General features: G+C 29.9%; 1 protein-coding gene across 8 annotated transcripts in view; it reads right to left on the reverse strand.

The window, feature by feature from the left end:
* The window catches only part of LOC142324637 (unconventional myosin-IXa-like), a 198,086-nt gene that overhangs the window by 138,466 nt on the left and 36,533 nt on the right, over window positions 1-23,087 (reverse strand). For all 8 annotated transcript variants that reach the window (XM_075365531.1, XM_075365515.1, XM_075365494.1 and 5 more), the window contains 3 exons: window positions 18,460-18,703; window positions 8,640-8,915; window positions 4,341-4,435 (listed from right to left, as the gene is read on the reverse strand). In XM_075365531.1, coding sequence (XP_075221646.1) covers window positions 4,341-4,435; window positions 8,640-8,915; window positions 18,460-18,703 — 615 coding nt within the window. The remainder of the gene's footprint in view (window positions 1-4,340; window positions 4,436-8,639; window positions 8,916-18,459; window positions 18,704-23,087) is intronic.

Consider the following 23,087-nt stretch of genomic DNA (forward strand, 5'->3'; position numbering starts at 1 on the left):
AAGTTTTAACAAATTTTGTTTTATTGTATTTATTAAGATTTTATTTTGTTAATGTTGTTTATTTATAATGGGTAATTTTACGTGAATAATTAAAAGAATGGATCAACTGAAGTTGCGAGAAAATCGTGAAAGTGCTCTTATGTTTATACAAGGTAAGTGTCATCATACTTAATTTAATTTTATTTTGTATTTGGTGGCTCAAGTTATTTATTTATATACACACACACACAAAATTGTAAATTAAAATTAAGTCTTGAACAATGTAAAAAAAACTGTAGAGATTTCTTGATAACTCAACATAATGAAACTTAAAAAAACTAAATGGAGACAGAATGAAAGAACAAAAACCATAAAAGGTCTGTTAAGAAAATAACCAAACTTTACTTTTTTAATTTACAGATTATTAGTCCTTGTTCCCGTCAAAGTACTCCTCTCCCCTATTCACAAAATTTTTCCTGCAGTCCTGGATAGTTTCATTTGAAATGGCCTTTAACGTCTATGATGAATTTGCTTTAATGTCATCAATAGTCTCAACATGGCATTTATCACTGATTTTAATTTTGGAAGGGAGGCTGAGAGAGGAAGGACAGTCATCTGATTTTGGCACGAAACTGATGAAGTGACACAGTGAGTGTGCAGGTGCACTGTCGTGGTGAAGGAACCATGAGTTGTCTAGTCACAACTCTGGTCTCTTTTTGCAAATTTTTTTCATGCAACCATTGTAAAATGCCTTGTTAGTACGCGTGATTCACTATTTCACCTTGAGGCAAGAATTCAAGATGCACAATTCCATTAAAATAAAAAAAAAACAGAGCATTGTTTTGAAATTGGACTAAGACTAATGTGCTTTCTAGGGGTATGGAGATCCTCTGCCAATCCATTGTGATGATTGAACTTTTCGCTCAATGTCATAGCCGTAAACCCAGCTTTTGTCACCGATTATGATCCTTTGTATGAATGTTTCATTGTCACTAGTTGCTAACAAATGTGTTCTTGATGTTCTTTCTACTGTTTGGTCATGAGACGAGGAATAAACTTGCCTGCAACTTGATGCATGTTCAAATTTTCAGTCTAAATAATCAAATTGAGATGCTAACCTTCTGCAAGTTCTCTAACAGTCAATTGGCAACTTGTACACACCAGATCATTGATTTCTGAATGTGGGTGTCACCAGTTGAAGTTGAAGACCTTTAATTGACTGACAACCACTTTTAAATCATGAAAATCATAAAGTTGTGTATGACCCAGAGCATCATCTCTGTAAGCTAGTTTCAAAAGTTGAATGTTTCTGAAATTTTTCCCCAGTTTCATGCAAAATTTTTATTTGTATTGTTTCTCCTGAAAATTGTACATTACAAAAATCGTCACTAATACCTAAACACGTTGCACTCAAATAACAGTAACACAAAAACTAAATGAGATCTCCAATCCAAGAACATGTGGTTACAGAGGAGGTTATGCGAAACACAAAGCTGCCAACCACATATCACTAAATATCTCCACTGGCGCATAATATCTTTCATTCAGTTATTTTCTGAACCGACCTCGTATATTTCAATCTTAAGAGGTGGGGGTTGATTTAAAACATTTTTTTTTTTGATTATTTATATGTATTGGAGGTAACAAATTTGCTTTGATAAAGTTTCTTTAAAATGCCTCTGAAGAAATCGAAATTGATTTTTTCATGGTATCACTCATCCCCTTTAAAGGAAATTAATACGATCTATGTCCCATATATATAAGTACATATGTCTGAAAGGTTCCTGAACTAAATTAAATAAAAATGCAGATAGAGATAAACAAATTTACACACATCAGCCCTCTACATAGAACCCTTCTCTAATTGCACTCATTGTACTCTAGTTTTTCTTGTTCTAATCGAACACTTGTTGCAGTGATGGTAGAGCCGTCAAATGCTGGAGAAATCACTTTGTGAGATCGTCTTCAATTCTTTGGATGGCTGGAATGTTGCAGAAAAGGTGGCCTTTCATCTTCAACTTGAGTTTTGGGAACAGAAAGTAGTCTGCTGGAGCTAAGTCTGGTGAACAGGGCGGGTGGGATAAGACGGTGATTTGATTTGCGGCGTAATAACATGTTAAAACCGTTGCCATGTGAGTCGGGGCATTATCGCATTATCGTGCAAGAGAGTTCAAGAGAGCCCGGATCCTGATACTTGGGTCGGATTTGACAAATGCGAAGCATCAGGCCCTTTGAGTCAAAGAATGCAATGAATCAACATCGTTTTCACTCTTTGTTTTTGCTGCCTGACTTTTGCCAGTCTTTGTGCTCCAGGACTCAACCAAGCAGCGGATTGATGCTTTGCGGATCATACATGACGCACCAGGTTTCATCCCCCATTTACAATTGTTTGCAAAAAACTTGGGTTGCTATCAGCAGTTTCAACGAAGTGTGTTTTTGTTTTTTGGTCAAGATGTGTGGAATGAAACGAGAGCACACCTTTCGGCAGTTCAATTTTTCTGTTAGAATTATATGTACCGTGTCTTTACCGATGTTTAGCTCTTCTGCTATGGCCTGAAGTGTAAAATGAGGTTGTTCGAGCAGGTGTGTGCACACTTTCGCAATGGTTTTGTCATTGACAGTTGATGGCCTCTCACTTCGTTCGTCATCATCCAACGACTCTCTACAGTCTTTAAACCACTTCCACCATGTATATGTTGTGGTACGAGATGCGGCTTCATTACCGAATGCTTGCTGTATCATAGAATAAGTTTCAAAAAAAGATTTTTGAAGTTGAACATAAAATTTTATTGTGCTTCTCTGTTCCACGTCAAAAAGCTTGCACAAGGTCACATGAACATAACATACGCAGCTGAATAAAACTCAAGACTGGAGTGACAAAATTTTATACACACACTCATCAGACATCGTACTACATAGTTCCTTGGTTGTCCGAAAAATGGCGCTACTTATATAGACTTAAGTTTGGGAACTTTTAAGACTTACTGTGTATCTGAGCCAAATTTGATCTCAGTTTTGTCTATCCTTAGATATAATTCCAAAAGCAGTGTGACACACATACATACATAGGTTTTGTGGGTCTAGATAAAATAGTTGAAATATTTGATTAGTTTTGCAAATGTTAAAATTTGCAATAAAAAGATACCTCATTTTTGACATGATCACCATACTTTTCCATTTAATGTAATTATTCTAGCTACATTTATTGGGAAAGCAAAAACTGATTCTGCTAACTTTTTAAAGATGTAGTATTACGTGTTTGTTTAGACAAGAAATGAATATACAAGGATAACTAAATTCTAATGTTTTGAATTTTATTAATATTAATAAAATATTAATATTAGTAGTCTCGCATTTATAACTATATTTTAATGTAAGGTAGCTATTTGGTATAGTACAGAATGCAATGATTTTTTTAAGTACATAACACTAATAATCTAATTAGAAGTTTACAAGTTCAGGAAACAATAATATAATAAAGTATCCCTACCAATAATGATTATACACAATTATTTCCATTGACAAACAATATGCAATAATAAATACAAGACAAAAAGAAACAATTGCTATTACCATGAGCACAGCTCTCACTTTATCACAGCACAATTCTCTCTTTTTTTAAAATCTTTAATGAAAAATTCAACATGGTCATCAGGAAATGTTAAAAAAACAGCTACCAGTTAAAATGACATTAAATGTATAGAGGCAGAACTTTTAGGAAACATTTTACAAATTAAGTTGATGAGAAATTGATTATTATAACAGTGTTCTATTCAGCTCAAACAATGTACTGTGACTGTTACTCATAGTAATTATAAATAAATATTATCCAATAGTCAGAAATTTCTATTGGTGTTACCAAATTTCTTGAAATAAAATATGGTGTACGTGATGGATTTCAAGCTCAGCCAGATCAATTTAATATGCTGGTTCCTAGGTACAAAAATTTCTAAATCTGACATCCAGTGGCACATTCATCATATCTTTCAGCTGCAAATTTATTCTGGTAAGGATGTCGGAAGAATGAAATTAAAAAATATCAATATCACTGCTTATAGTTAACATATCTATGTGGCTGTAGCATTCCCTACTATTAAAAATTAACAGTTACTGTTTAGTAAACAGTGACTAAAATGATAAATCTTCCATTTTTCTGAACCAATAAAAATATTTTTGAACATACTTAGTCTTATGAAATAATTTTATAAGACTTTTTGGATAACTGTCTGGTGTCTTATTCTACATCTACATAATAGAATATTTAAATAAATTAAAATTATTACCTGTTTAAAGATTAACAAAACAAATTTAACTATTAGAAAAATTTAATTGTATTTTAATACTGCATTTACATTACTTACCCATGAACCATTCCATTTTCTTTATAATTAACCTGAATAAATTTCCCAAATCTACTGGAATTGTTATTATGCGCAGTCTTAGCATTACCAAATGCCTGAAATAACAATAAAACGAACCTGAATATTAAAATTTAACAATGTATCTAAAGATTGTTTAAAACTTTACAGTAATTAATGAGGAACTAATTCAAAATCCAAAATCTAAGGGCACTGTTGAATCTGCCTAAATGTTTAATATCTTTAATTCTCATAAAATTTATAACTAAATTATTATAAATGATTAAATTTTAATGAATCTATAGTTATAGTTTAATAATGCACACTTAATGGTTTTTCCTAAATAAACCACTTCATTAAATCTGTCATTCATGACTACAATTACTTATAAAGCATAAAATCAGGTCTGACTCTTCGTCAGATCTTAAATGTGCCTTTCATGAACAGCTATTAGAAATATGATACAAAAATATAAAGTAACTTACAAAAGAAACAAAAATTTTTCTTAAGTAACTGTACACTACATAATAAAAACACAAAACTGCAATAACACAACCATAAAAAGTGATTTCTTTAATTTGAATTAATATAATATTAAACTTTATTAACACAGTGGTCAATATGATAACAAATTATTTGAATATTCAAAAAAAAAATTTTTTAAAGTTTTATTAAAATAAATTTCCTAGTATGGAATATTGAGATAAGAAAATAATTTAATTTTAGCATGAAGTACCTTCACGGGAACCTGCAACCTTAGTAATGATTGAAATTTTTAATTAAACCGTATATTAAAAGTTAAAAATACTAAAATAATGAAAACTGCATATTAAGTTATTATATGAGTGCTGCTATCTGTTGCAGTTTTTATAAGGCTGTCTCCCCCAAACAATGTCTGATGGTTTATCAAACTGATACTTGTTGGTATTTATTTAAGCAATATTTTTTTTGTCATCTTTATTAATTTCTATTTCTAAATTTGTGTTAATATCAGAAATAGAATGTTTATTGTTTGTTAGATGATCTGTCATTTAGATAAACTATTTATCAATTTAACTTATAAACTTCTAACTTATTTAAACATTTTTATAAATTTATAAAAAAAATAAAATAAAATAAATTAACCAATTTTCATTATTTTCAATTTTTAATATGAAGTTTAAGTAAACACTTCAATCATGGATGAGGATGCGGGATTTCACAAAAGTATTCTGTACTAGGTGGTTCATTTTAATATAATTAAAAATATGATTTAATAGTACAGAGGAATAATTTAATTAATTGTTTGGGTTAACTGGATGTCTCCAAGTTAGACTGTTTCTACCAGTTCTTGTATATCTCATGTTCTTATACATCAATCCTATAAGTAAAAACAAATGGATTAATTTTGCAAGTTGAACTAATTAACATCTCTTAATGTATTTTCTCCATATACATTTTCTTGCAATGTTGTCTGATGCAAGTGATTAATCCACACACAACAGCTGTGTAACATTATCTGGTCCTTTTAAATTTATCTAATAGTAAAATAGTTCATGAAAGAAAGAAATTCATCTTTGAAGATCACACATATTAAGCTAAAAGCAATTATGGTTCCATAAAAATACAATGAACAAAAAATAATTAGGTGCCAAAATGCTTGCTCAATTTATATTTCACAAGATAATAAAAAAACATAATCAAAAAAAGTTTAATACCAATAAATTACCAATGAAAAGTAAACCTGATAAGTTACAGCCAACTCACAATTATTTGTGAGCGGTTTAACAGTGATGCCTATCAAAAATAAATAGTTTTAAAAACTTATAAAGAAGCTAAAAATTTATAGTTCTTTCACTGTTCTATGACTGATTTTTACTCTTTTATTCTTTTGCTACTTGAATGTGTACTAGTTTGGAATAAGATAACGCTGAATTATATGTACAGTACTATACTTTATGAATCCTTCTATTAATATACAAGCACTGTATGTCCACCTATCCATTCCTTAACTAGTTATCAAAAATTCTGTAGGCTACTGTCGAGTGTTATCTAATGCAACTAACAATGAGTCAGCGTAATCCATTACATAGGCTTAGTTGATGCTACATTTGTGGGTTACAGAGCTCTACTCTACATGTGAATGTCTTTGTTTTTATTTGTATGACACTTTCAAAAAATTTGTATTTTAACCATTTAAATTTTTTATTGTACTATTTTTTTTAAATTTCAGGATTAGCATGTGCATAAAACTCGTTTATAAGATGTGTACATTTTGTGGCTACAATGAGTGATAAAATGAAGGTGTGTTGTATTGACAATTCAGCAAAAACTAGAAATTTTAGAGATTGATAAAAGATTAACTGTAAAGCAACTTTCTATGGAATATAACACTGGAGATTTTTGAAATCTACTGTACATGATATTTGTAAAAATAAGGAGAAACTGATTGCTTTTACATCAGCTTAGATTCTTCCAGTGGCATGAAGCAATACAAAACAATGAAAAGTCTTCTAATGAAACACTTGACAATGCCATGGTAGAGTGGTTCATGTAATAACGAGCTCAGGGTAATCCAGCATCTGGGCCCATTTGTGCAATGCAGGCAACCAATTTATTGCAAAAGAAAAGTTTTATGAACATAAAATGAAATTAATGATAAAATAAGTTTATGGTGGTGAAAATGTTGACAAAAATAACATGACTGAGTGGTTGGAATATGATAAAAATGATCTGGGATTTGAGAAGGCAAGAAGGCAGTCCAAATCTTTGTATGTCTGTAGAAAGACAAGGAGATAGTCCAATAAAATCGTGCAGGTGGGGGTTGGAAAGTGACAACAGCAAATAGTAGTGAAGTTGAAACAACGAAACGAAAGGCCATACACAGTCAAGACTCCAAAACACAGGTCTCCTGATTTTCTGAAGGGTCAGGATGATAGTTCATTGTATGTTATTATTATGCTATGAAAACTATGATGTTCAATTAAAAGGTGTTTTTAGTGACTAAAACAAGAATCAATCACATTTTTAAAAAAAATTTCAAAGAGTAATGTTCAATTCATTAATTCTTTTTTAATATCTATATTTTTCCCATTACCTACTGCAGTTTTCATAAGCGTTTGCTAATGCATTACATAGTATATACACTACTGTATGTACATCCTCTATTTACATACAGAATTAATAGTAGTGAAAATTTCTTATATGTTAATATGTAGTTTTGATTGTTAAGTTCCGGATATTTCATTTTTCAGGTACATAATAGTACTGTGTAGGGTTAGTGTATTGTATTTTATTATTTACCATTATACCTTAATATAATAGTGCATGTAATTTACTATACTGCAGTAGAGACTATTAGGTCATATATTAATTTTTTCAATATTATTTCTGGATAAACCCTGATTTTGGATTATTCACAATCTGCTAGAATTAGTAGTAATGAAAATTTCTCATATGCTAATATGTATTTGGATTGTTAACTTTTGGATATTTCATTTATCAGGTTCATACTAGCGTAGTGTAGGGTTACTTTACTAAATTTTATTTTATTATTTGCCATTATACCTTAATATAATAGAGTCTGCAATTACTGTACTGCAGTAGAGACTATTAGGTCATTTTGACACCTATTACTTTATTAAATATTATTTTTGGATCAACCCTAATTTTGGATTATCCGTGATTCTCTTCCTGATTATTATCATGGATAATCAGGAGTTGGCTGTATTACATACATTTCAGTGAAGTACATACTAACCTATGAATATACAATTTTGAAAACTTTTTTTAATATCAGAAGTAGCTGAATTGAAATAATTTGATCTTATGTTTTTTATTTGAATCCATGACTTCTATTAATAAAGAAAGCAAGTTTACCATATGGCTTCTGGGTTTTCAGAGAAAATCTATTTATAAAAATTAAACTGGCAAAATTTCTAATATATGGATTTGTCAGACAAGGAACTAAATTTATTAAGCAACTTTTATGGGCTTATATATGAATATTAATATTACATTCACAACTGTTTTAATTTAAGGTAGCTATTTTATTTTATGATATCTAAAAATAATTTTTGTGTATCTACACTGATTACAATTACAACAGGTTATTTACAACTTTGGAAATTATGAAATAATATTCCAACAAAAATTGGTTTCCCTTACACTTATTTTCCTAATCAAAAAAAGATTTCCTATATGTGTACCTACACAAAATAATAAGTACAGTAATATAGCACAGGCAAACCAATAATGATCATAAATATTATCTCCTTAATTAACATTGAATAACAGAAAATATAACAAATAGTAAAACATTACCTCCAGTACAGGTCCAGCACTGAGTATTGTTTGTTCTACACCACTTCCATGGCTACCCTTTTGTGACAAAGCAGTTAAATGATGTAGAAGGAAATTAGTACTCTCAGTCTTACCACTGCCACTTTCTCCACTTATCACAATACATTGATTTTTACGTTCTCTCAACATACAATGATATGCTGAATCAGCAACAGCAAATATATGCGGTGGCAATTCTCTACCTAATCTACTATTCTGGTATAATTTTACATACTTGGGGTTATATATGGGATGGAACTGAAACAAACATAAAAATAGTTATATCATTCAATAAATTATTGTTATATCAAACTAATGTGTATAAGAATAAAAACTGATGAAATATCAGTGCGTTATTATCCAAAACCTGAAAAAAAATTCTTTAATATAGAATGGAACAGAATATTTAAGAATTTAAGAAAATCTGAACGAAGAGTAATTATTTGTATAAAAATCAAGTAGTACAATCAGGTAACAGTAAATAAATAGAGGCAAGATGCAATACAAAAATTAGTGAAACAAGGATGTAACCTTCTACATCTTTTGCTTTTTAATTTGTGAAAGTAATAAAGGAATTGCAACAGATCTGGGAGTGGAGTAACAAACCAGGGTTAAAAAGTAACATCAAGAAGCAAGAAAAAGTATGAGGCTTTTGAAATGTGATGATACAAGACAATGTTATAAATGAAATGGGTTTAATAAGTTTTATGAACAATTTGTAGTAGCTTTTTGTAAAAAAGAATATGACTGGTAATCTATAAATTAAGACACCTAAGTTCAGAGAGCTGGATTTAGAAGTGTAGAGAGTAAAAACATTAAAGGAAGAATGTATAAAAGAGGTAAAATTAGAATATATAAAACACACAAATGAGAATGTAGGGCATAAGAACTACACTGAGGCTAACAGATTGGCAAATAAAGAACTGTATTGTAATATTATAGTGTGTATCTTGACACAAAAATACATGCATGGTGTTCCTTTCTGCATCCTTAAAGTTTTTGTAATTTCCATTTATTATTTATTCTTAATGTTTGTTAATAAGGATATTTCAAGGTTTACTTTAAGGTAAATGGTATGTGCTTTTCTTATCAATGTGTAAGGTAAATAAAAATTTTGCCAAAACCACCAAATTAATTTGGCAGAAAGTATTGAAATTCAGGAAATATATTGTGGTTATAAAAAATTTTCACTAATATATAAAATTTAAGTGTATTGACAAAAGAATCTTCATTAAGTACATTAGGAACAGATTAAATCAAGCTTTCAATTTTAGAGCAGTAAAAGGCAAAAATTAGAACAGACATTATACTAAAAACAGATAGATAGCTCTTCCATTTTCTAACCTCTCATGCTTAAAATTATGAAAAAATAATTCAAACTATATTCTCCGAATAGAAAATGTAAGCAGGAAAAATATCTAATATTTAAACTCAATATACGCAATAGCTATTCAGCTGCTTATTTCTACTGAAGGTAGGGAAAGCTGATGCAATTTTTATACATGAATGAAAGACTGTGTGTATGTTTGTATATAAGTTTGCTTATACTTGTGTTAATATAAAATTCAAGAATTACTGAGCTGATCTGATTTCTTATTTTGCCAATATATTTACTGAACTTTGAAGATGTCTTCAAGTGTAAATTTATCTGGATAATTCCATTATTGGGTCAGCAATTGTAGGCCAAACAAAGAAGAAGGAGGATCTCATACTTTACAACTTCATTTTTCCTCGCATTAATATTCAGAAACACTAATTAAATCAAGTTCCAAAAAATGGGGTAATTCCTGCTAGTAAAATTTAGAAAAAAATTTAATTTATTACAGTATTCATAAATTAAACAAATTGTTCTTGAATAATAGAAAATGTTAACCATTAATAGATTATCTTAATTTGATCAATCTTAATTACAATAAAAAACAGTTATAACAAGATTCAAGTGATTGGCAATATGTACTTATTATACCTAGATGCTTGTTATAAATGAATGAGCCTATTCATATCAGAAAAACCTTTCCCTCTGAACACAAAATAGTAACTGATACTCAATATTAAAGAATACAACATTGTGTAAATTTGTCTGAATTTAAAACCAAAAAAAAAATCATAAGCACATAAGTGTGCTTAAAATCATAAGTGTGATCAGTACATGCAGTACTGTAGGCTTACATTGAAAAAATGTTAAATCTTTTCAACTTAAAATAATTATCTGTAGTTGCTTGCGTTCTATTTTTATACCCAAAATCGTCAAAAAAAGGTTTTTAAACTATTTAATCATTTATAAACTCACTGCTGACATTATTAATCTCACAAAATTTCAATAGCAATTCTAAAATGTCTCGAGCTGGACAGAAATGGCTGGATTCTAAACCATCATGTCATCTTCATTTTTGATGATTTGCCTGTGTTTCACTTCATTAATAATTTCTCCATTTGTTGAACTTAACACATCGCCATCAGCATTCACATAATCATCCATATTAATCCGTAAAACAAATTTTTGGAATCAATGTCAAAATCCACTTGGAGTGGTGGTTCATCTTCTGGTTCGTAATCTTTTTTAGTTGTAATAACAGATTTTTTGAAACTGTGACTTTAAGATTTAATTTCTGTACGTGTATTTTAAAATCATTTATGTTTTGTATTACCCGAGAAACAAATTCAAAAGAAAATAGTTTGCTTGTTATGAGTGACTTCTAACTTCATTATTAGTCATTAAAACAAACGTTACTATACATTAATGATTAGGAAAGTAACCATTTTTTTTTTTTATTTTTGCTCATTACAAACGACCTTGTTATAAGAGACTTCTACTATAGTAGAAGATGCCTGCTATTTAACAGAAAGTTTTAGTATACTTAGTACAATAAGTTAATGAGTGATCATTTTTTGTAGCAAGCATTACTTATGTACTGTATGAATAATTAAAGTTACAGCTGTAAATAAAACGTAAATAAATTCTATTTTCACGCTATATTTGAAGTTTATTTACAACTAAACCAAAATAAAAGAAATGGTTTAATAAATAAAACGTTTATTGGTATTTAAGTTTGTCCATCATCATGATTTATGTTGTACTATTTGTACACAATTATCGAGAACTTAACAGTTTATAAGAGTGAAATGTTAGCGCAACTTCTGCTATTTCATCAGAAATATTTAATTTTTGGTATTTATTTTACTCAGGGTACAATTAAAAAAAAAAAAAAAATTGAACAAAACTGTTTTTAATTGTACCCTCAGGAGTATTTTAGTAAGAAATTTAAAGGAATGAAAATAGAAGTTTCATAGAAATATTTCTGTTAACTTTAAATGGAACTTTTCATTACCCTATTTCGCAGGGACAGTTTTTTTAATGATTTACATGCTGTTATGAATTTAAAAAAAAATAACTTCGAGGAATAAGTAAATTTGAAATAATTTTCATATAAAATTTTTAGAACCTTCGATTTGTAATGTCTAGGTAACAATTACAGTATTTAGAAATATCAACTTTGAAATTATGTAATAAAATCTGTCAAATAAGGGTAAAATGGTTATAAACAAATAAAAAGGGAAAAGTAAGAAACACAAAAACTTTATAAGATACAAGGTGTAACAACATGAGGTTTTAAGTCTACATTTAAGTTATACAATTACAATTAACAGTAAGGATTTAATAAATTCTTGTAGAGAGGTCAACATTATGAAAATAAAATATTCCTGGAAAAACCTTAATAAATCAAGGTTTAAATGATCATGTATTTTACTGTAGGTTAATTTATTTCTCTTTTTTAAAGATAAAAGAAGTGGGTGTTTCAAACAGGACAGAACCCCTTTGTTTGACAATGTGAATTTATTACAAAATTATTTATATTAATAAAATACTTATACAACAACATTCAAATTAGCTTTAATAACTTTACAATAGATGTTCAAAATGATTTCCTGTGATCCTGATGCAGGTTTGTACACATTTCATAACATTTACAGCCACTTTTTGTAATGTTTGAAATCTCACTTTCAATGTTAGTCTTCAATTCGTCAAGTGTATGAGGATTGTTTTTAAAAACTACATTTTTTAAATATCCGCAAAGGAAAACGTCTGCTGGTGTAAGATCTGGGGATATTGGAGGCCACAACCCTTTTGATATCAAATTATGGCTAAAAAATTCCCTAACATATCCAGTGTTTCAAAGCAGTTGCAGTTGACTCGTTGCATTATCCTGCTGGAACCAACATTCTTGTACGTGTAAATCTAACATGGCAATATACTGTTCAATTAAGTTATGATAAACCACACCATCTACAGATTTGTCAAAAAATAAAGATCATATTACAAAATGCTGGGAGATCGCACACCAAACACCAATTTTACATGTATGTAATGGTTGTTCATGAAACACATGAGGATTTTTATTGCTCCATATTTGGCTGTTAATGAAGCCATCCTAGTGAAACCATGCCTCATCATGCAACAGGGTGAAAGCCCAGTCTGTGAAGATAACCTTTTGAGCAATTTTCTGAATGAGTGAGTCAAACGTTTTTTTCATATCCTCCAGGACTTTTACTGTTAACAGTGATGGTGGACCTGTGTTTTTCCGATCATGTAAACTCCCAGTCTCATAAAATGTATTAATCAAACACAATATTGTCGACTTATTAGAAACTGAAGAATTGGGAAATTTTATCCAAAACTCATCTTTCACTTGTTTGTGAGATTTTTACGTGCAATATGTCTCAATAATAAACACATGCTCGTCATTGGAAAATGAATAGTTAACACAGTAGAGATGAATTTAAACTGATATAACATTAGTGCATAAGAAGGACATTTAAACTGTTACAAGCTGCTAACCTTGAGTAAAGTGTTGTCAACTGACATGTAAGGAGAAATAAAATTTACCTATGCATGACTTAATAATGACCTCATGCATGACCTAAGCATAATTTTTGGGTTGTGTCCTTTTTTAAACACGTGTTATAATAATGAACAAGTTATGATATAATTTTATAAAATTGTTATCAATATTTATTATCTTGATAAAAAGTCATTTGTTCATTTATGTCCTCAACAGATTGCATATAATAATGTAAATTATTAATTTAAAATTAGTCTTCATGAATGTAGCTATTAGTTTGTTAACATTCTCTATCCAAAGCAAAACTCAAGGTGCTTTAAGTGAATTACACGTGCTTTTTAATGTTGTAACTTCTCTGAAAATCACAAATAAGTTTTTCACTAATGCTCACCGATTCAATAATGGTATTTTTTGTAAAAAAATCTATCTTTTAATTTAAACAAAGAACTGTCCTTTAAGTTTTTTTCACTGTAAAATGTGATAACAAACAACTATAAAAAAGAAAGTAACAAGCTTTATAGATTTATACTGAGGATTAATCTTTAATCATATAAAACACTACTGAAAATGAGTATGGATTATATGCAAAGTTCCATCAGTGGAAATAAGGTAAGTCTTTACAGGACACAGTAATTAATTCAAATTAGTTTTATGAAAGAAAATATTTTTTATTAAATTATTATTCTCTTCTACTTACGGATACTGTATATAAATGTTTAGTTTCTAATATACAGGGTAGGATCAAAAAGTAGTAGGACTGAATTTCTATAGCGCGAATGGAGCAGTGGAGAGGAGTCGGACTACCTGAGCATGGTTGTGGGGAGCCTTCCGAAGAGACCGATATGTTTTCCAGTTGCCTGCGAGCAAGCAGAGAGTAAGCACGTTGATTTGCGTGAAACTCTGTTAAGAAGTTTTGATGCAATCCGAGATGGATAAAAATCTCGAACAGTGCTACACCATCAAATTCTGCGTCAAACTAGGGAAAACCGCGACGAAGACCCTCGGAATGATTAAGGACGACTACGGGGATGGTGTCATGAGCCGCTTAACAGTGATTGAGAGGCATAAGCTGTTCCGGGAGAGGCGGTAGCTCGTCGAAGACAACCAGCATGCTGGTTGCCCGTCAACTTCAAGGATTGATGAAAATGTGGCCAAAGTGAAGGCGCCCAAAGTTCGTACCCCCAGGACAGACTGTGAATGCCAGTTTTTACATGAACGTTCTTAACAGGTTGCGCAAACGTATCCTCCGTGTGCAGCCAGACATTGCCGATTCTTGGAAGCTTCACCACGATGTGTCGTGCCACATGATGCTGCTGCTGAGGTAGTTTCTGGCCAAGCACAGGGTTGCCACGTTGTCTCACCCTACAGTCCAGATCTGGCACTGCCGGACTTCTTCCTCTTTCCTCAGCTCAAGCAGGACCTCAAAGGAAACCGAGAACTCCGTAGAAGACATCCAAGGGGCCGTAATGGCATCTCTGAAGGGGATCCCAGAAAACGAGTTCCAGAAGGCGTACGTGCCATGGGAATCGCGTTATATGCGTTGTGTTGAAGCACAAGGGTGCTATTTTGAGGACTATTAAGGATTTGTACAGATTAGTTCAATAAACAAATTTAAATAAATTCAGTCCTACTACTTTTTGATCCTACTCTGTAAAGCACACAAACAACCTTTCATAAAGATTCTTTCTTAATGAACCTTTTTTTTCTACTTTTAATAGAAATTTTACAGTGATGATGAAGACTAGACCAAATAATTCTACAGATGGTAATGACATTCAGCATAACCCAACTACATAAATAGATTAATTCAGAAACTGAAATCCGCAATTCAGGCATAAAGAAGACTGGAATATAATTTAATACTATAATGGGATTTGGAACATTTTAAGAAATCATCCAATTTTAAAGTTATTAATAAGCCTTGTAATTATCATCTTCATATTATAAAGTCAATAAAAATCTCTAAGCAGGTACTGATAATTGTTCATAATTATAGTTGTTTGTTCATCACTTTTAACAATGAAAACTTAAGCAATAATTCTTTATTTGAGTTAAAAGATGCAGATTTATAGAAAAAAAGAAAAACTTGTCAAATATAACATTATTCTTTCTTGTTGTAATGTAATGCAGGAAATGAACCCAAGTAGAATGTTTGATACATTCCTAAAAATTAATGGAAAATAGCTGAATACAAAGCACACTTTTTCAGTACAGTCTACTTAGAAATTGTCTTGATAATGTTCAATGTTTCAATATAATATAATAGCCAGTTTTTGGGTCACATAGTCAGCTATGCAGTTGTTGAAATGTACAAGTGATTTACAATGAAGGTTATGACAAATAATTACTAAGTGTAAGGTTTGTGCTGTTATTTTTATTTTTTTTAACAAATAAACCAGTGTTGCTGGAATTCACAGGAAACTTATGAGGTTTATAGGCCAAACATTATGAGTAATAGATGTTAGGCAATAATGCTGTCTGCTAATGGAAGGATGAACAGATAGATATTCACAATGAAGAGCAAAGCAGTGACCCAAGTGATGAAAGATGAAGTCAGTGGAAGAACCGAATCCCAAATTCATGACAATCAAGAGATTTACGGTTTCAGAACTGTCTATTGAATTTTCCAATGTTTTGTGGTTAATAATTTTCTTATTGCGAGAAACTTGGTTAAAAAACCTGAGTTAGATGAGTATTGAAATGTATTGAATGCATATAAATAGAAACTTCTGACTTCAGCTTTTTGCAGTTTGAAAATGAAGAGTATGAGCTGTTTAACAACATTGGGATTGAAGCTAGTACTTTCTATACAAATTCTTTGTCAAAATGATAATATATGGAACAGTGAAACTCATCATTTCTGAATCTAAAGAAATTTAAGCAAACACTTTCTATTATAAAAATAATGAGCACTCTTTTCTGAATAAGAAAGGTATCTAGTTGATTGATATCTAGAATACCAAACAACTATTAATGCTGCAGCATACTGGAAAAAATCCTGTTGAAACTTTAAATGCCATTCAAAACAAAAAAAAAGTAGCTTGTTACTTTATAGGATTGGGTTTTTGGACAATTATGCACAACCCTATACAACAGCTGAAACAATCGAATTGTCAGAAAATTAGGCTAGGAGATTTTAGACTAACCAACCTAAATTGACTATAAGGCAATGATTACCACTTATCTCATCTGGTAATCACTTAAATGATTGATGATTACCACTTATTCATCTGTTTAAAGAAATGGCTTGGATTACAGTAGTACAAAAATGACAGCAAGCTGATTCATTATTTAACACATAAGCAGCAGACTTTATGACATTGGAATAAAGAATTTGTTAAAATGTTTTAAAAAATGTGGAGATCAGTGGTGATTAAGTGGAAAAATAATGAAAGTTAGTATTCAGTTTTGGCTACATTAAATCATTTTTACCTTTGTTTCTTTTTTAAATCTCAAAACATACCTTATTCAACAAAAAAATGTGCAGAATTTAAGTTTTTCTCAAAAAAATTTATTTATCAATATTGATTTTGTCACTTCAAAGTAATCACTTTCAGAAGATGTAATATATTTGTGTAGGTGCTTCTTCCAATCTTCTAAGCATCTCTGGAACACAATTTTTGGTACAGCATTTATCACCTTTAGCTGTTCTATCTTTATCTCTTTAGTTTTGGCAAAACTTCATCCATCCATTGATCTTTTCAGCTTGCGAAATAGGAAGAAAAGTCACAGGGGGCTATGTCCAGCAAATACAGAGGCTGAGGCACCATAACGGGTGTTGCTTTTGGCCAAAAATTCACGAACAAGTAGTCAAGTGTGAGCAGATGCATTATAATGGTGTAATTGCCATAAATTGTTTTGCCACAAATCCAGGTGTTTTCTTTGGATTGCTTCATACAATCAGCGTAGATCTTCCAGGTAATAATTCTTACTGACTGTACAACCAGTGGCAAGAACTCATGATACCCAAACCGCTGAAATCAAAGAACACAGTGATCAGAATTTTCACATTCAATTGAACTTGAAGAGCTTTTTTCGATCTTGGCTCTTCAAGAAGCTCCATTGGGATGATTGGGCCTTAGTTTCAACGTCACATATACCCATGTGTCATCACAGTTATGACCTATTTGACCAGTTCTGGATCATTGTTCACTTTTTTTAGTTACTCATGAGCAATGCTCATTTGCACTGCTTTTGGTCAAACAATAATTTAGGAATACATTTTGCTAGCCACAAGTTTAATGCCTAAAGATTCAAAAAAATTGCTCAGCATGAGCTAAATGATATGTCAACATCATCAGTAACCTCTATGACAGTGATTCATCAATTGTTCCCAATCATTTTCTTCACTATTTCTTTCAGTCATTGGTTGTTGATGTGCTGGGAGTCCAGGATGCTCATCATCTTCAAGTCTTCATGGCCCTCTTGAAAGATTTGTACCACTTCTAACAGAAGACTTTTTTATTCATAGAAGAATCACCGAAAGTAATATTCAACATTTATAATGCAGTGCTGCATTTTGTTCTATTCTTAAAGCAAAATTTAATGTAAATTCTTAGTTCCATTTTTTCCACTAGTTAAAATTAATCAACCATACAAAACACATGTAACCTTTTCGACAGCCAACAATTAACTAAGCATCCAATGTTAACATATGTTACAGACAAGTATATCAACAGAACAAAAAAAATTGTGATAACTGGACTTACACAGCACTGGATATATATACATACATATATATGAAAAACACTAAAATACAAAACAAATCATGTTACCTGAAGGAAATTAATATATATTAACTAAAGAAGCATATAAGGTAAGTATGTAACATTTTTAACAGTAATAAAATCATCAATTTCATGGCATATTTAACCCTACAAAATATTCTTTCAATAAAATAAACAGATTAATAGAATAATACAAGCAAATAAACACATAAAACATGAAATGCAGCAACTAACTTTAAAAGGATTAACGGCGATTAATATCGATCCAACATAAGTATAGATATGTCCAGCTTGAAATCTTGCACGTAAATTTTCCAGCAGGGTTTGTTCATTTAAATCTGGCAGTTGACAAAGATCAGGGTACTCTCTATCTTGCGGCTGATAAAGAAATCTATAAAAGTAATCTCTTATCAACTGTGGATCCATAGTGAATCCATCTGCCCATAGATTCTCACTCAGCTTTTCCCGTAGGTAAAACCTAAAAATAAATATATAATAAATATATTAATACTACTTAAAAAAAAAACAAAACATGTTATTATCAAAATGTTTTGATTATAATATCAGATCATAAATGGATCATACATCTGGATATGTAAAATAAAAAATATAGTAAATATTTATAGTATTATTCTACTGGTCAAAGTCTATAAATCATCAAAAACTGAGCAACATGTATTGTAATTTACATGTACAATGCACATTAGACAGTATAAAGAAATATTAAAATCTGATGAATTCATATTTAGACATTTTGAATTTTGAAATATATTTTTATATTTTGAAATTTCAGTTGATTTCAGCAACTGAATTTCTTCTCATTCCTACAGAACACAGATAAATAAAAATTCATATAGTTAAAAATTATACATAAATTTGTAAAACTATAGACTTTTACTTTGTGATGATGAACAGTAGTACATATATTTGAAAATGTTTTTTTTATACAATAATCAGATGAATAAAAAATAAGCAAGACTATTTTGCAGGAAATTAAACTTACGGGTTATGGGTTATGAGTTGAATCATAACACATACTTTTTCTTTTTCCTGTTTAGTCTCTGGTAACTACCGTTCAGATAATTCTTCAGAGGATGAATGAGGATGTTATGTATGAGTGTAAATGAAGCGTAGTCTTGTACATTCTCAGTTCGACCATTCCTGAGATGTATGGTTAATTGAAACCCAACCACCAAAGAACACCGGTATCCACGATCTAGTATTCAAATCCGTGTAAAAATAACTGGCTTTACTAGGACTTGAACGCTGGAACTCTCGACTTCCAAATCAGCTGATTTGGGAAGACGCGTTCACCACTAGACCAACCCGGTGGGTTTGAATCATTAACACAGCATACACTGAAGCATGTTCAAAAATTAAAACTTTTTTTAAATATGAAATATTGCTTATTAACAAAACTACTGCTCAATTCTTTATCATATAAAAGATGATTCCTCTGCATAAAAAAAAGGCCTCAGTGGAATTTTCTATTTACAGTTACAACTGTAAATAGAAATGTAAACAAAATAAATGTGGCCTCATTATTTTGGGTCTAAGAAGAGGGTTTACTGTTATAAAATTTTAAACAGAAGCAGAGAAAGGAGTTGGAACAACACCACCAGGAGTTTGGTAAGAATACCAATAGATAAGGATCAGACAGAAAACTCAACAACTGGAATAGAGAAATTAGAGATGAGACAGTAGGATCTATATTATTAAAGCTTATGTATGGCTGACATATTCCCATTGTATATATCATAGCAATATTCTCTGCTGCCATTACTGACTCGACTGTATCAATAATGTGAGCAGTAAATTGAAACAAGAAGCTTAGGAAGCCAATAGAGAAATAGAATCTGAAAAAATACATGATTACTATGAAAATATACGACTAAACCTTCGGAAATAAATCAGGTAATGGTACACTGGTCTGTTCAATAGCTTCCTCAACCACCACAAGCTTGGATCTTCTACCTGTTTTGGTCTAATGAAGAACAGCCTGTGAACACAAATGAAGTGAATGTGGCTGTAAAGAGAGAGTATAATGGTGCACAGCTTAACTTTTTCAATGAGGATTCAAGAGATGTTCAAAGATGGAGACTGTGTTTAGTTGAACCTCAGTATTGAAAAAAAAATCACTCCAACGAGATGTACGATTTGAAAAGCATATGCACTTCTTCTAACCGTTTATTAAAACAGTTAAAAAATAAGTTATGCTCACTTCTGAATATTTGTCTGTGCATCTATTACATTAATAATAATGAACCACCAAATGGTGTACATAAAAAATATTTACCAAAATATTTTTTCACTTATTACATTATTTTTATTTTTAACTAAACATGTTAAAACTTGTTTTAAATCTTGTATAAAAATGATCATTCAATAACCCTGATCTAATTACTGGTTCTCTGAAGAAGAACTAATTCATAAAAAATGTTTTAGATAAATATTTGTAATGTAAACCAACTAAATATACTTTCTACTTTTGGTAGTTCATAATTTCTTTAATATTTTTAATATGAAACTGTAATGCATTCTGCTCTGCAAAACAATATTGAACAAGCATGAATATGAAAATAATATTTTTGTTGAGATTAGGAGAAATTTTTATTAATTTCTTTAAAAAAAAGGAGGAAAAAATTTATTCCTGTATTTAATTATTAATTATTGGTATAAACATCATGCATGTAATTAACATTTATCACAAAAGGGAGTAAATTATGTTTACAATGTAAAAGGTCAAAAATAGGCAAGCACTTAATGATAATACTATGATGGGATTCATAAGCATTAGATCAATATAATAAAAAGTAAAATGAATGGCTTAATTCTCAAGAAATCTCAAACTCTTATAAACACATTTTATATTCCAAAAAAAATACTATATGCCAATTTAAAAAACATTCATTTAATAAAAACAAATTTAAAATATTCACAAAAAGAAAAAGCATTTAAAATTCATAAAAAAGATAACTTTAGAATGAAATGAAATTTTAGGTCAGACTAAAAAATATATATATATATATATATATAAAATAATGTTTAGCGCTGTTATACGATTATAAGTATAATTTTCTTATGATTATTTAAATATAATAACTTCTGAAAGTTATAATAAATTTATTCTGGGTCTAAGCCAAAAAAAAGGGATTTAAAAGAGAGTAATGCTGCTTGATGATGATTATCAGGCGACACAATCAAAACTAGAAACTGCTAGTTTTAACATTCTTAATAACACATATCTTGGCAAAGATGTTGAAAACTGAACTGTCCTGCACAAAAATACTTTTATGATTCCACTACACAAGCTATATTACATTTATATGTTATTTATTCAAACTAAGAAGTCAGAGTTTTACTGTATGGTCTCAATAACATGTTTAACTTTGTGCTAACTGATTATTTTATGTTTGCTAATAAACAAATTCTAAAAGAAGTGATTATAATTTTCTAAGTCCATTAACTGTGTCAATAAACTACTCACTACGATTATTTAATTTTAATATAATTGTAATGATTTTTCCCATTTTATCAACATATATAAATGCGTACCTCACAATTATGTACCTTGGCACATAAATATATAATCTTTCCATAACAAACCTTCAAAACAAAGTCAATTATTTAAAACTTCCATTCCTCAAGGATTATAAGAATGATTAAATTTAGTATAAATCAAACAAACATAATGCCTTGTTTACCTAAGGCAATGAAAGACATAGAATAGAAAGATATAACAAAATTATACAATATAAAAGAAACTGTCTAAAACTACACCATAAAGTTATGTCTGATGAATTTACACATTACAACAGTGTTTGTGATAAATTTTTTTTATTGTTTTGGGTGTTTATATTTTATTTGTGTATGTCCATTAAGTGTTTTCATTGTACCAAAAAGAGGTACAATATTTAAATAAATTAACCTACTTATAAAAGGTGAACAAACAAAGCTGGAACTGTGGACTTTTATCCAAATACTACTTACTTGTTCTAAGAAATCCAATAGAATAATTATTTACTTTAAAAAAAAATAAAAATCTGAATTAAAATAAATGCTTAATTAATTATCTTTAAATGTATGGAAAAAAATACAAATCAGTCAGGTACATAAATATTTTGCATCTTTTCTTTTATCAAGACACATAAGGCTTAAAATTTGTTAGATAATAAAAGAATGTTAATTTTCCAATAACTTCTGTTACTCTAGTGTTTCTACGAACATTAAATTATTTTCTATAGGTCTCAAATTTTGTTAGGTTGTCGCTTCTTGCTTAACTTGCTCTGCCAAATAATGCTTATGAATCTCTTCGTATGTAAATCTGTATTGACTCAAGGCTGTGGATAATTTGTGACTCTTCTACTTCACTAATCTTTTGAATTGGATACAAAGTGGGTGATTAATTAGTATGTATACTGGAGAAAACAAGGTAAGCGATAGCCAATATAAAATATCAATGATCTCATAAAAAAAAATTGAGAAAGCTTAATAACAAAAAATTATTATTAAAGTTAATATTTAATTTACTTATTTAAGCAAATATAATAATTTAAAAGATGAGAAAAATATAGTTATCTAATCAATATAACTTAATATAGCATGTTAACAATAAACAGAGATCTCATTATTATTTTTTAAGTCTTAACAAATGAATGACCAAAAAGGACATTGTCAGAGTGCCAGTAAAGATGAACTTAACTTGCTAATATTACTTTGAAGAAGTAATCAGATATATTCTGCATAAATTGCAAATTAAATGGTTGCAAAGGTATATCAACAAGAAAAAAAAATCATATAAGTGTAAAAACATCTCATTATAAAATTCAATTAAGAAAGCGGCCATTTATAAAATTAAAAAC

The sequence above is a fragment of the Lycorma delicatula genome, chromosome 1 (assembly GCF_047948215.1).
Source record: "Lycorma delicatula isolate Av1 chromosome 1, ASM4794821v1, whole genome shotgun sequence".
In the NCBI taxonomy this organism is placed as follows: domain Eukaryota; kingdom Metazoa; phylum Arthropoda; class Insecta; order Hemiptera; family Fulgoridae; genus Lycorma; species Lycorma delicatula.